Here is a 15,340-nt window from a genome sequence, read left to right as displayed (position 1 = left end):
AAAAAAATTAAACATAATACACAATGACTATTTAACAATAGCTCAAACATATTATATCACCTGATTAAAGCCAGGTGATATAGTTTGGATATTTGTCCCCGCCCAAATCTCATGTTGAATTGTAATCCCCAGTGTTGAAGGTGGGGCCTAGCGGGAGATATTTGGATGATGGGAATGGATTCCTCATGAATGGCTTAGGCCATCCTCTTGGTGATAAATGACCTCTTGCTCTGACTTCATACGAGATCTGGACATTTAAAAGTGTGTGGCACCTTCCCTAATATTCCCCTTCTCTCTTGCTCCTGCTCTTGCCATGTGATGTGCCTGATCTCACTTCACCCAAGTAAAAGTTTCCTGAGGCCTCTCCAGAAACCATGTTTCCTGTACGGCCTGCAGGACTGTGAGACAATTAAACTTCTTTTTTTTTTTTTTTTTTTTTTTTTATAAATTACCCAACTTCAGGTATTTCTTTACAGCAACATGAGAACAGTCTAATATACTAGGAAAAGATAAAAATGATTTCTGATTTTTAGCACTATTTAGAAAGTTCTTCCTAATAAAGTATGTATGTCTAGGAAAGATAATGTGAATATCAAGAAAGGATAGGTAAGTCATTATTTGTATATTATATGGGTGTATGTTAGGAAAATCTAAGACTATGAACTAATTTTTTAAAAACTACTAGTAGAATTAATAATAAAATTAAGATAACACAGCTGGATGCAAGATATTCCTGAAATACCAATATAGCACCTATTTGTTTCTTTATACATTAGCACTAACCAATTAGATACACGCATGGAAGAAAACACTCCACTAATAATAGTGATTTAAAAAATGTCAATTCACATGATATTGAATGTAACTGGGTACAGCAAAAACATAAATAAAACTCTCGTGAAAACTTTTTTTAAAATGTCTAGAAAATGGAATCCAGAAACTAGTTGGTACAGGAATATTCATTTGAAATGTAATAGAACTTGTGTCAACATACACAAAACTAAGTAAAACATGTTTATGCATTTTTAAGCAATTAAAATATTAGAAACATACCTGGGATTTTTTAAAAATCTAAACACTTTTATATGATAGACGATATCACAAATTGTGTTAAAATGTAATTGATAGGAAATTTTGGTTAAAGATGGAAGACTCTACAAAACTCTTTCCAGGAACACCACTAAAATGATTTTAAAAGGATCAAAATGAGAGTGAAGACATTTGTTTATAAAGATGTACAAACAACAATAGTAATATAAGGACCTAATAGTAATAGAATTTAAGAAGTTAGAAAACTTATCTGATAACTGAGAGCCAACTTGAAAGTACTGAATTCCAAATCAGCAATGGATACATTGGAACTTGATTTGGACTCTATAGCCTCAAAAGACTAGGAATTTGACCATCAAGTAAATCTGAAAAAGGAGTTAAAAGTAGTGTTCAAAACTAGAGAACTAATCAAAAGTGCATCTGTCAATAATTAACCCGTCTATATTAGAGTTCTCCAAAGATACAGAATCAATAGTGTGTGTGTGCGTGTGTATGTGCGTGTGTGTGTGTGTGTGTACTCACGTGCATATTAATTTATTTAGGAATTGGCTCACATGATTATGGAGCTTGACAAGTCCCAACATCTGCAGTCTGCAAGCTGGAGACCCAAGAGAGCCAATGGTATGGTTCCAGTACAAAGGGCCTGCTGGCTTTATACCCAAGAAGAGCCAATGTTTTGGTTTCAGTACAATGGCAGGAAAAAACTAATGTCTCAGTGCAAGGCAATCAGGCAGGAGTTTCCTCTTACTCATGGGAATGTCAGCCTTTTTTTTTTTTTCTACTTGGGACTTTAACTGATTGGATGGAACTTCATTATTTGGGAAAAGTAAAGCAGAAAATATCTACACTGGGCACAATTGACCATGGTGCTACCATTTTGAAAATAAAGTGATTAAGGGAAACACTGCTAATGTACTGGTACTGAGACCTTCTAGAATATTTTTTGTATTTTATCCTCAGAATATTGTCAGCCAGGATCATATGATCCAGATAACATTCTCTGAAAACTGCAACCACTCCAAAATTAGAAATAATTTGAGCTATTACTTCTTCAAATATTTTTCTGTCCACTCCCTACTTTTCTTCCAGGGCTCTAATTATGCATGTGTCAAATTACTTGCAATTGTTCTACAGATCACTTAGTCTCTATTCATTTCTTTTCCGTTCTTCTTTTTCTTTCTGTGCTTTGTAGCTATGTCTTCAAGTGAAAACACCTGTATAGCCAGAACAGAGCTCATGAAATAAAATGTTACCTTGTAAAAAAGAAACAAATATTACCAAAATCACCTAGGTCCCTATCATGCCACACATCTAGCCAATAACCACTCCTAGATGTTGTGAATGTAACACTGCTGAATGCTCGTGGGGGATGGGATTGTCTTCCTTTCAAATGTGCTGAAGTATGTTTTGGCAGGCAGTAATGTTACCTGTGGATCAGCTTGGTCTTTCTGTGGTTTGTCTTTAAATTTCATTAGGGAAATTCCAGAGTAGACTTTAAGTTTAATTTAACCCTCCTGCTAAGGCAAAACCCTTGTTAGGTCATTAATAAATGGTCTCAGAGCTTAAAGAGGTATCTCTGTTTACACTACATGAAATTGAAATGTCTCCCAGACCTGTGTGAGCTTTAGAATATGTATACCTTGCAGATTCTCAGAAGTCATTCTTTGTCTGAACTTGGGGAGTTTCACTCCACGAATGTCCAAATTAGTAGTTAGCTAAGAACACCAGGAGGCCCCATATAGATATCTAGATTATTTTGTTTGCCTAGCTCCTTTCTTTTCAGTACTTTGTGTCTCAAATTTCAACTTCCTGTACCTCTCCGACTCTGGTTGCTGGGTCCTCACCATGGTCTCCTTGGAATCTCATTCCTTTCATCACCATTCAGAAATTGCCTCTAGCCAGAAAGCCATGGTGATTAGAAGGCTCACTTCATTTGGTTTTCTTCCTTCAGTCACCATAGTCCCATGCTACTCATACAATGTATCAAAACTGTTGGTTTATACATTTTGCCCTTTATAACACTGTTTACTATGGACCATAAATCCAACCCAAAGAAATCCAATGATATTCCATCACTGTTAGACGCGAAAATTCTCTTTTCTCTCCAGTTCTCTTTGAATCGCCTTACAATCATGCTAGTTTAATGACTAATCAGTTAATTAACTTTTGACACTTTGTATGAGTCACATTTTTAATTTTTTGAAGTTTATACTTTTACAAGGTATAGAAAAGTGTTGTTAGGTGTAGTTGTTTTCATTAATCATTCTCTCTTAGGAAGGTATATAGAAGTATTTATGGCTGAAATAATATAAAATGTGGGATATGCCTTAGTCTGCTAGCAAGAAAGTGAAAGAGAAGTGGGGGAAGAAGAGATAAATGAAATAAGGTTTGTCATATGTAGATAATTGTTGAAGCAGGATGATCAATGTATAGGGCCCATCATACTATTTTTTATAACTGAGAATTTCATGAAATAGAGATGGAGATAGAAATGGAGATAGAGAGGGAGAATGGAAGGTGTCAGGACAAAGGGAGAGACAGAGGGAAACTGACAGCAATGGAAGCCTTATTTTGTACTCCAAATTGATGATATTGAGAATCAAAGAAATCGGGCTATATAAGAAAGAATGATAACAAGCATATTAAATATCAAAACCTTGAGGAACCTAAAGTCTGCTTCTACTAGATTGTCATTCACTGCTCCAATGCATTAAATGAGGCGCCCTTCTTGCAGTGCCTCATATGGTTCTGGAAATAAAAGTGGCTCTAAGTGATATTACATCTCACTGCCCACAGGGGTAAAATACTCTGCAAGCCCCTGAGTAATGAATTACTGTCATCTGACAAGAGCCAATATCAATTGAGCACACGCAACCAGAATTTACAGTCCAGATTATAGAAAATTATCATCATTCTCATCCTCTGGCCTTCAGCTGTGAGTCAAACAAAAGAACTAGGTAGCATGAGGGTCATGACCATTAGGCACCTCCTCCAGAGACAAATACAGGTTGCCACCTGCATGATAAAAACTGTTAGGTGAGGTTGAGGAAGTGCTTAGAGCTGAGCTCTAGTACTAAACATTGGGATAAATTGCTTCCCTGAAACATAATTTACACAGATGATGCTAAGGTGCTGAAAATACTGAGTCATCAGGAATAAAATGTCATTGCTCACAGCATTTCCCCAAAATAACACTGGAGCACCATTAAAAAAGGGAGGGGGTGTTTTTCTTAACCTCAAATGCTTAATTATAGATCACTTATCAGAAAACCACATGCATTTCTCTTTCTCTTTTAAAGCAGGGCATTTGCCTGAAGAAATAATGGCAGTTTCTGCACTGGCTTTCACTAGTATCTCCTGCACACATAAAAAGTTAGAGAAAAGAATAAAGCACAGAAATAAGGTGAACTTTAAAAACACAATATTCAGACTGTGACAGAATCCAGATTCCATTGCACTTAAGCCCTATGTAGTTTCTTTGCAAAGTCTTCCCTTGTGATCCTTTTTCATAGATTGTTCTGGTGATAATTCAAAGATTTGGGTCACTTTTCGATCATGAAGTTTCCTTGGGACCACTGTTTAATAAGCCTCTAATTCCCATTATCTGAAGGGATGCTTGGCTACAGTTCTGGCCAACCCCTGATACATTCAGCTAGAGGTGAATCAAAGTTTAAATAGGTTCGCTAAATCTAATTCACCTTTCTGGAGTGGGTTTGCAAAGTCTTGCTTCTGCAAAATATACAACAGTTTCGAAATTCACTTCCAATACCCTTGTCCTATCAATATCAGTGTTTAGGAAATTCCTTTGCCAAGATTCCAAGGAGAGATATAAATAGAAAATCTGTGTTATTCAATGTTAAATTTCTGTAAGGATTGGTAGCATACATGAAGGCAACCCAATATTGTTTCAGATACATAAGTGGCTCATCAATTTCAAATGTTCCAAGACATTTGCATCCAGAAATTTATGAACTTCTCTTGAAGAATACATGATTCTATGAATAATCCTCAGCATAATTCTGAAGTATGTAGGATCAGGACAAAACCTGGAAAAACTTAAGTAAAAGAGAACATCTGGTGATAAGTAATAAACTACAAAATGTCTATATATTTGTATGTGTGTGCATGTACTTATATACATGTATGAACATGTATACACACACACATAACTTTAAAGCAGAAACACTATTAGGAAGGTTATTGTATGCACAATTACATAATCTACCTTTCATAGTAAAGCATTCTAGAAAAGTAAGCATGTTAAAGTACATATATATATATATATATATGTATTATGGGAATAAGAAAAAACATGAACATAAAACAAAGGAAACAAATAGTTTTTCATTTTCTTCAAATTCCTCCTTGAATTGTATTTGTTTTTGCTTGATTCATTTATGGTTTTCCCAATGCAGTTTTTAAAAAAAGGTCCCAATACAATTTTTAATGCCTTTGTCTTATTTGTTCTTCTGTATGGTTTGCAATTTGCAGTTACTGTCAGGTCAGTAACCCATTCATTCAAAGTTATCTTTGTGATGCATTATTTTTAAGGACCACTATTAAATTAGATGTAAGTCATGTTTCAGTAATGGAGGTGACATTTTATTTCTAAAAGATTGAGTAATAACTTATTTTGTGCAGGGGAAGGGATCTTTCCTGTATAGCTTAATAAATGTACTACTCCCTATCTGGGATTTCCCAACCACATGGCAAACAAAGTAAGTGGGAAGGGGCTTTGTGGTGGTTCTTCTTCATCACACTTCTGTGTTAGGTAATACCTTATAACATTTATTTTATACATAGTATATCTAACTTTTTAAGCAATCTGAAAAAAAAAAGCTATTATTATCCTCACTTCCCAGTAAGAAACCTGTAACTCAGACGTTTAAGTAACTTGCTGCAACCATACTTAAAAACATGTTCAGCTTCTTTATGTGTTTGTCTCTAAAGAAGTACCTTTGCAGGGGGAAATAACCAACAAACAGTGAATTTGTCCCAATATCATATGTCACATGGTAGACTATCAAAGGAGAATTTGGTAAAATAATGGCAAATATTAAAGATCTTTAAATCAGCTCATAGTCTACAGAACACTTATAAAGTAATTGTTTCCTTTTTCTGATGAAATGCACATTGAAGTGCTAATTAAATTATGGGCACAATGATTTAGTTTGCTGCTTTTGCTATAATCATTCTCATTATCATTGTCAATACTGATTGGGATTGTCCTGTGATGTTGGGACAGTATGCTAAGATCTTGCAACTTAACTAAAGTTATGCAATATATCTAGATCTAGGGAAAATAATCAGATATGAGCCCGAATTATATTTTTTCACTTTGAAGTTTACATTTACACATTTACATGGGACAGTATAGCATAGCATCTGAGAAAGAACAAGGCCATTGTGGTTAGACAGACCTGAATGGCCATGGACGAGTGTTACATCATCATAGTGCTATGTTGTTATAAAACTTAGAGTTACACGTAGCCTTCAGTATACTGTTGGTTATATAAGATATGCTCAATAAAAGTCTATATTGTCATTGTCGTAGCATCTATCATTATGTAATTTAGAAGGTACATAAGCAGGTAAAGGAACAACCTTTTCATTTCAGGCTGACAAGTGGATAACTATGTTGTCTTTTTGACACATGGAAGGAGGTTAAAATATTTTCTCTACCTCCAATTTCTAAACACTCCAAAAATTAAATAATTATGTTTTGAAAAAGAAGCTTTGAAAAAACAAAAACCCAAAAGAAATAAACACAGAATGCTAAACCTTCACAACTTTGTATAAAACGTTCTTATAATAAAAATTTTGGCCCAGTGGCCAGATACCTTAAGAGGGCAATGTTTTCATTGCAAAGTGATTAGAACTTAATGGAGTCTTCTGTGAGTAAATTAGGAAAACAAAAGTGAGGAAGATCATGACCTTACATTTAATTAAACTTCTTCAGGCTGCTAATTCGTCCATAGGTTGATTAATAAAGAGTGGTACTAGCACACTTTCTAAAATATAAACATAGTACTCAATCATGGCATCATCATACAGACAGCTAAAACAGCTTCCCTTCTTCTTAAAATAAATATTGCATTTTAAACAAAGAAAAGTATTGAGTCTAAATCTACCTTAATTTTTCCAAGATAACTGGGCCAAGAATGTAAGAGCAAAATCTCTGGCTTCATCAACAGAATAATGTTCATTCTGAGCTCATCACTTATTAAGTACAAAACTTTGTGTGAACCACTTAACCTTTCTACACATCAGTTTCTAAGCTGTACAATGAACTAGTAATACTACCAACCAAATAGGATTAGTGCAAATACTAAAGGGAATAGTTCCTACATGTGCCTTGCACAAAATAAGTGGTCAATAAATTTTAACTTTCATTATATTCAGGTTACACACAAAATACATGACTGAGTAGTACAAGTATCCCATTTCTACAAGTTATTCTTATTAGTTTTTCTTCATGTCAATATTGTATTGCTCTAAAAACAACTCGACAAATAAAAATGACAACAGAGTGAAATCTCTTTCAGGAACAGAATTATACAAATATCAAAGACAAGGGCTCAATATTTAATAAGGAATCAATAATTTGAAGCTCTAAACATACTATATTAACTGCTTTTAAAGATGTTTTCCATTTCTATACAGAGATTTCCACAATCTTTCCACAAATTGTCAGTATGATAATTGAGTTCAAAGTATCCTAATTTTCCTTTCTGATGTTTGAACTCATATAATTTGTTCCTAATCCCCACTTTCATTTTTTTCAGTGTTTACTTTGAAATATGAGTATAAAATATCAGAATTTATCTTCTGGGAATAGTAAGTTGAAATATGCTCCTTGAATAATATTTATTTTGTCATACTCCTGTTGTGCTTCCAATTTATTAAAACTCTAAAAGAAAAAAATAAAGGTAAATGCTTTAGTTTTTTTTTTTCTTTTAAGGTATTTTTGTTAGCTTTGGAAGAAGTAGGAACATCGCAAAAGAATGCCTCATCTTCAGGAAAACAGCAAAAGGCAAAAACAGATCATCACTAACAGAAGCTAAATTGCACAGTGGAGTTGAGCTCTTAAGATATAATTGATTCTGCTGGGATAAAAATGGAGCAGGACCAAGATATTATAACGAGAATCATTTTGTTACTAAAGAAGACCCCTTTCACAATTGGTGCGCAGTTGAATCCTAGTGTGATCATTATAGACTCATTTTCCTTGTTCATGTTCCTGCGATAAAGACCCTGGAAGAAGCACTGGCATTTTAAATTGCTTAGTCTTGCTTGCAGACTTTCTTTTTCTTTTTTTCTTTCTTTGGATTTCCCAAAAAGAAAAAAATTATTTTCCCATGTTACTAGAAGAATGCTTTGGAGACCAGCACTGTGAATGCACAGAGAACAACAGTGAAGGCAACAATAGATTATCAGAGCATTGACAAAGAAAGAGAAATTACCTGTGGGCATTTGCTCCAAAGTCCCCATTCAGACATGACACACTCATTGGGACACATAAGAGAACAGGACTGGGTTTCTGGGGGAATTTCATCCTGGTTGCACAGGTTGCTATCCACTGCTCCACCTTTGCTATCTGCAGTATTCACACACCTGTAAAGCCAGGTCACAAGATAGCTTGATTATTTAAAACAGTGGAGAATACATTTAAAACAGTTATGATGTATCACAGTAACTGACGATAGTTAAATATAACATAAGACCAGCACAGAAACCAAAGAGAACAAAACTTTCCTCCTTTAGTCAGTCAGGCTTTGTGAGCATTAACTCAGAACAGAACCCATTATTCATCAGGGCAAGGGAGAACAACGGAAAGACTAGAGGCAATGGTTGACCTTGGACTGAAGGCAGTGGTTGATCTTGAAGAACTTTATATTTCAAGAGACCTACAATACATTTACTCGGTCCAGCACTGAGTGAATATTCTGTTTATTGTAATGAATCTTGAAGGCTCTCCTTCTCTGAATAAATCCATCACTTTGTAATAGCTAGAACCTTCCTACTTCCTGTGGCATTCTTAAACCTTTCCCAAACTTCTATCCGATACCATGTAAAATTTCCTAAACTTTGTCTCACTCATTTTTAAAGTCATGGCAAAGTAATATGAAAAATAACTGAAAAGATATTTTTTCAAGTAACTTCTGCATTTCAGTAAAGAATTTTTCAAACCAAAAAATGAAGGGCATTGAGCAAGTATTTTCACAAAGCAATTAATCACATAGCACAGATGTATGCATCATGGGTGCTTGGCCTACTCTGTGTCAGGTTTTGAGATAAGTACTGGCAATAATGAGATAATCACACTATTGTTAAAGATGATGAAGATTCAATCAAATTAAAACCAAAATGTTATACCACTATATGCTTGCTAAAATGGATTAAATTGTAAAAGCATGGAAAATATCAAAAGCTGGCAAGAATGCAGAGCAACTGTAATTAATTCTTCTTATTCTGCTGGTGGGAGCATAATCTGTGTTGAAAACTGGTTGGCAATATCTACTAAAGCTAAACCTATACATACTATGTAACCCAACAATCCACTTATACTTCCATAGAAATGCATATAAATGTGTACCAAACCAAGAACCAAAGTTCACAATGTTCACAGCAGCACTATTCATAATGAACCAAACTAGAAACAGTCCAAATGTTTAGCAAGACTATAACCTAAAAATATATTATAGTAAACTAATCAAGTTAAATGCCATAAAATGATGAGAATGAATGAAAGAATATGAGTGACAGTAAAAAAATACAATCTTGAACAAAAGAAGCTAGACAGAAAAGAGTACATATGATCCCATTCCAATGAAGTTAATGAACAGGTAATACTAATCTAGGGTGTCAGAAGTCAGAATAGTGGCTACCTTTGAGGAAATGCTTAATGACTGATAGGGACTTAGGTAGTCTTGATGATATTTTGTTTCTTGACCTCTGGGCTGGTTACACAGTTGTGTTCACATTGTTAAAATTAATCCAGCTGTACCCCTATGATGGGGGCATTTGTCTCTATTTATATCACATCCCAAATAGAAATTAATTTTATAATTATTTTTCAAAATTATTTAATACAGACTTTCTATTGCAAATATCTTTTGCTAGCTGTGGGGATACAAAGTTGTTATTTGTTAGTGATTCATTTATTCAATATTTTTGATAGCTTGCTACATACTAAGTCCTCACCTGGGTGCTGGCGTACAGAACTGAAATAGAGACAGACATGATTCCTAGTGTTATAAGTATTTTGTTCTAGTGAAAATGATAAAGATGAAGACGAAACTGGCAATCATGATGAAATAAATCATGCCATTTGCTGATTTAGCAATTCAGATACAATGTCAAAGTCAAGAAGTAAGCACTTTAGCAATAGTATGCTAAAGAGCTTTTGGTGCTCCCTAGATCATGCTATGCTAATGAATTATCCTACACTTTAAGAGTTTCTCTTACACACACATTAAAAATAGAAAGAGATCGAGACCAGCCTGGCTAACACGGTGAAATCCTGTCTCTACTAAAAATACAAAAAATTAGCCGGGCATGGTGGTGGGCGCCTGTAGTCCCAGTCACTCGGGAGGCTGAAGCAGGAGAGTCTCGAGAACGCGGGAGGCGGAGCTTGCAGTGAGCCAAGAACATACCACTGCACTCCAGCCTGGGCGACAGAACGAGACTCTGTCTCAAAAAAAAAAAAAAAAAAGGAAAACTCCAGGAACATTTCAAAGTAGTCAATCACATACTGAAAAATAAAACAAGCTTTCTGAGCTGCTAACTCACAAAAAGTTAGATATTGTATGAAAGAGGTTAGCAGAGAATGGCATACAAAAAAGTTGTAAGTAATGTCTTCTAATACAGAGACTTTAATTCTATGGACTTTAATAACGATGGACTTTAATTTCTCCTGTAGCAAAAGTCAATAGTAGAAGGAAAATCCATGGGATAGCTTAAATATCCTTTCCTGGACAAACTTAAAAAAAAATAAAAACTGGAAATTGCTTCCCTTCCTGCCTGCACACTATCTGCTGATGTTCATTTATTATTTCACTGAGAAAGAAGAGGGACGACTTCTGGTTAATGAAATCCAGTGAATGTATGTATTAGTCTCCATTCACTCCCAATATGCCACAAAAGCAACAGTAAAGGAATTTGTTACCAAAACAATAATAACAAATAATAATTATTATTATTATGGGGAGAGAAAGGCATTACTCCACAAGCACAGAGAACGTGGGAGAGGACAAGTACAAGAAATGGAAAATAGATGGGCTTCTGGTAACTCCTTAGCACATCTGGAAAAGCTGATACTAAACCTTCAAAGGGAAACATCAAAAATAACTCCATTTACAACACAGAACAAAGAAAAAATTCTGGAATTCATGGCACCAAGTACCTCTGGAAATAAGGATGAAAATCAGGCTTAAAAAACTGAAGGATTTATTGAAAGTATGTTTAAGAAGTACCCAAACCTTTAGATCCTCTCCCCTGGTCCACACAGGTAAGTGATTGTCCATCCCCTCCCCCTGCCGGTGATTGATGGTTTACTATCTGGAGAGGGTCACACAAGGGTCTTTGGACTAGAGAACACCTGGTGTACCTGATGGAGACACCATCCTGTAAACAGAGGCTTAAGTAAAAGTTTACATACTGCAAAAAATACCACAAAGTTGGTGGCTTAAACCATGGAACTGTATTATCTTACAGTTTTGTAGGATGGAAATACAACTTGGGCCTCATGGGCTAACATCAGAGAGTCAGGCATCAGCAGAGCTGCACTTCTACAGGGACATCTCTTTCCTTGCCTTTTCCAGGTTCAGGGGCCACTTGTATTCTTTGGGTGACCCCCTTCCTCCATCTCCGGAAGCAGCAACACTGCATTTCTTGGTGCCTGGCTTCTATGGTCACATCTTCCTCTCTTTCTTGTCTCCCCTTCTGCTTTTTTTTTTTTTTTTTTTTTGAGAAGGAGTCTTGCTCTGTCGCCCAGGCTGGAGTGCAGTGGCCGGATCTCAGCTCACTGCAAGCTCCGCCTCCCGGGTTCACGCCATTCTCCTGCCTCAGCCTCCCAAGTGGCTGGGATTACAAGCGCCCGCCACCTCGCCTGGCTAGTTTTTTTGTATTTTTGTATTTTTTAGTAGAGAAGGGGTTTCACTGTGTTCGCCAGGATGGTCTCGATCTCCTGACCTCGTGATCCACCCGTCTCGGCCTCCCAAAGTGCTGGGATTACAGGCTTGAGCCACCGCGCCCCGCCCTCCCCTTCCACTCTTAAAAATCCTGTGAATATATTGTTCCCGTTGGAAAATCTAAGAAAATCTTCCCATCACAAAGTCCTCGCCTTCATAACATCTGCCAAGTCCCTTTTGCCAAAGGTAACATATCCATAAAGTCCAGAAATTCGGATGTGGACATCTTTGGTGGGCCGTTATTCTGTCTATAACCCCAGAACTCCTGTTCCACTAGGTTTCCAGAATACTGGTTGATATGGTTAGGCTTGCTGTCCCCACCCAAATCTCATCTTGAATTGTAATTCCCAGGTCTTTAGGAAGATACCTCATGGGAAGTGATTGGATTATGGGGGCGATTTCCCCCATGTTGTTCTTGAGATAGTGAGTGAATTTTCACGAGGTCTAATGGTATTATAAATGGTAGTTTTTCCTGCGCTGACGCTCACTCTTTCCTTCGACCGTGTGAGAAGGTCCAAGCTTGCTTCCCCTTCGCCTTCCACCATGATTGTAAGTTTCCTGAAGCCTCCCCAGCCATGTGGAACTGTGAGTCAACTAAATCTCTTTCTTTTATAAATTAACCAGTCTTGGGTATTTCTTTATAGCAGTGTGGAAACAGACTAATACACTGGCTGTTAGGATTATCTATTTCACGTATGATTTAATAAGAGACTTTACTGGGTGTTCTGACAAGCCTGAGAGTAAAGAATTCAAAATATTTAAATTAAGGGTGTTCCTGAATGAAAATGCAGTTATCCACTACATATCCTGCATCATCAATTTCCTTGCCCATCTCCCTTCAGTCATCACCTCACTTTTACTCAAATTCATTGCAAAACTGCTTTAAGGCATTGTCTATATTTGCTATCTCTACTTCCTCCCCTGCTCTCCTCCTGCCTCCCTGATTATTACCTCTTGAACTCACTTAAATCACACTTTCATTACCATTCCAGAGAAACCTTTTAGTGAGATCATCAACAGACTCCCCACTGCCAAACTCAATGGTCAATTCTTATCTCAGTAAACCAAAAAGCATTTGAAACAATTGATTACTATATCTTCTTGAGTAACTCATTGTCCATCTTCTCATTTTCTTTGTTTTCCTTCTATTCCAGTTTTTTTCTTAGTCTCACTTGTAGAATCTTTCTATTCGCTCTAATCTATGAATGTTGGAGTTCCCCAGGACTCAATTTCTTCTCAATAAATACTAAATTTGTAAGCTAATGGTGCCTAAATTTATATTCTAAATGTTTCCTCTGAACTGGACTGTAAGAGTTCAATTGGAAAGCTACTATTACCTCAAATTTAATGTGTTCAAAAGCTAACTTTAGATTTTTATATCAAACCTGCTTCTAATGTTCCCCAACTCAAAGTTATGCCATTATTCCTAATGTTGCTCAGGCCACACCACCTAACAGTCATTTTTGAGGCTTCTTTTTTCCCCACTCTGCAATCATTTTATCAGCAAACCCTGTGTTCTGCACCTTCAGAATATATTTCAAATTTGACTTTCGCATCACCTTCACCTTTGCTAAATCGAGTCCAACCATTAACTTCTTTCACCTGGAATTCTGCAACAGCCTCAAAACTGTATCCCTTGCTATTCTACACCACGCTCTGAAACACCTTCCCTATACCACATCCAATAAGGCTCTTTTCAAATGTAAATAAGATGCTGGGCAGGGTGGCTCATGCCTGTAATCCCAGCACTTTGAGAGGTCAAGGGGCAGATCACTTGAGGTCAAGAGTTCGAAACAACCATGGCCAACATGGTGAAACCCTGTCTCTACTAAAAATACAAAGATCAGCTGGGCACAGTGGTGGGCATCTGTAATCCCAGCTATTTGGGAGGCTAAGGCATGAAGAAAACTGCTTCAACCTGGGTGGCAGAGGCTGCAGTGAGCTGGGATTGCACCACTGCACTCCAACCTGGGAGACGGTGCAAGACTCAGTCACAAAAAATAAAATAAAATAAAATAAAACAAAATAAAAGTAAATAAAATAAAATAAAATAAAAGTAAAGTAAATATGAGCATGACATTCCCCCACATCAAAACTTCCATAGCTTCATGTTGCAGTTAGAATAATATCCAGTCTTTATCTTGAGTACTGACACTAGTCATATGGGACAGCTTGTTACTCTGTTAATAAGCCAAGAAGGTTCCTGCTTTTTACGCTCCTTGTCACTGGAATTCTCTTTCTACAGATCTTCATGCTCATTCAGGTCTCTCACTACATTTAGGTTTGTGGTCAAATATTTTGCTGACCATCTTGCCAAAATAATACTCCTGATAACTCCAATCCAGTTTTGTTTGTCTTTTTTGGAATTTCATAGCAAAGACATTTCATTGTATATTAATTGTTCATTTTTTTCTCTTTTGCTATTATAACCACATCAGACCAATCAGACTGAATTTTTATGTAACAAAGTTGTGAGTTGTTTCTATTTTTTTTTTATTTCTTTGTTTTTTAATTATACTTTATGTTCTAGGGTACATGTGCACAACGTGCAGCTTTGTTACACATGTATACATGTGCCATGTTGGTTTGCTGCACCTATTAACTTGTCATTTACATTTGGTATATCTCCTAATGCTATCCCTCCCCCCTCCTCCCACCCCACAACAGGCCCCGGTGTATGATGTTCCGCTTCCTGTGTCCAAGTGATCTCATTGTTCAGTTCCCACCTATGAGTGATAGCATGCGGTGTTTGGTTTTCTGTCCATGTGATAGTTTGCTGAGAATGATGGTTTCCAGCTGCATCCATGTCCCTACAAAGAACATGAACTCGAGGGCAGAGCAAGATGGTCGAATAGAAACAGCTCCAGTCTCCAACTCCCGGTGCGAGCGACACAGAAGACCGGTAATTTCTGCATTTTCAACGGAGGTACTGGGGTCATCTCACTGGGGAGTGTCGGACAATCGGTGCTGGTCAGCTGCTGCAGCCTGACAAGCAAGAGCTGAAGCAGGGCGAGGCATCGCCTCACCTGGGAAGTGCAAGGGGGAAGGGAATCCCTTTTCCTAGCCAGGTGAAGTGAGACACACAACACCTGGAAAAT

The 15,340-nt window shown here is 36.7% G+C and overlaps 1 protein-coding gene across 1 annotated transcript in view; it reads right to left on the bottom strand.

Moving 5' to 3' along the window:
• Nucleotides 1-15,340, bottom strand: part of LOC105524243 (thrombospondin type-1 domain-containing protein 7B) — a 543,827-nt gene that overhangs the window by 92,751 nt on the left and 435,736 nt on the right. The window contains exon 15 of the mRNA XM_011959437.1: nucleotides 8,514-8,664. Within this exon, the coding sequence (XP_011814827.1) occupies nucleotides 8,514-8,664 (151 nt within the window). The remainder of the gene's footprint in view (nucleotides 1-8,513; nucleotides 8,665-15,340) is intronic.

Source organism: Colobus angolensis, unplaced genomic scaffold (genome assembly GCF_000951035.1).
Source record: "Colobus angolensis palliatus isolate OR3802 unplaced genomic scaffold, Cang.pa_1.0 Scaffold492, whole genome shotgun sequence".
Lineage (NCBI taxonomy): Eukaryota > Metazoa > Chordata > Mammalia > Primates > Cercopithecidae > Colobus > Colobus angolensis.
Note: the sequence above shows the minus strand (reverse complement) of the source record. Positions and strands in the feature narration are given on the sequence as shown.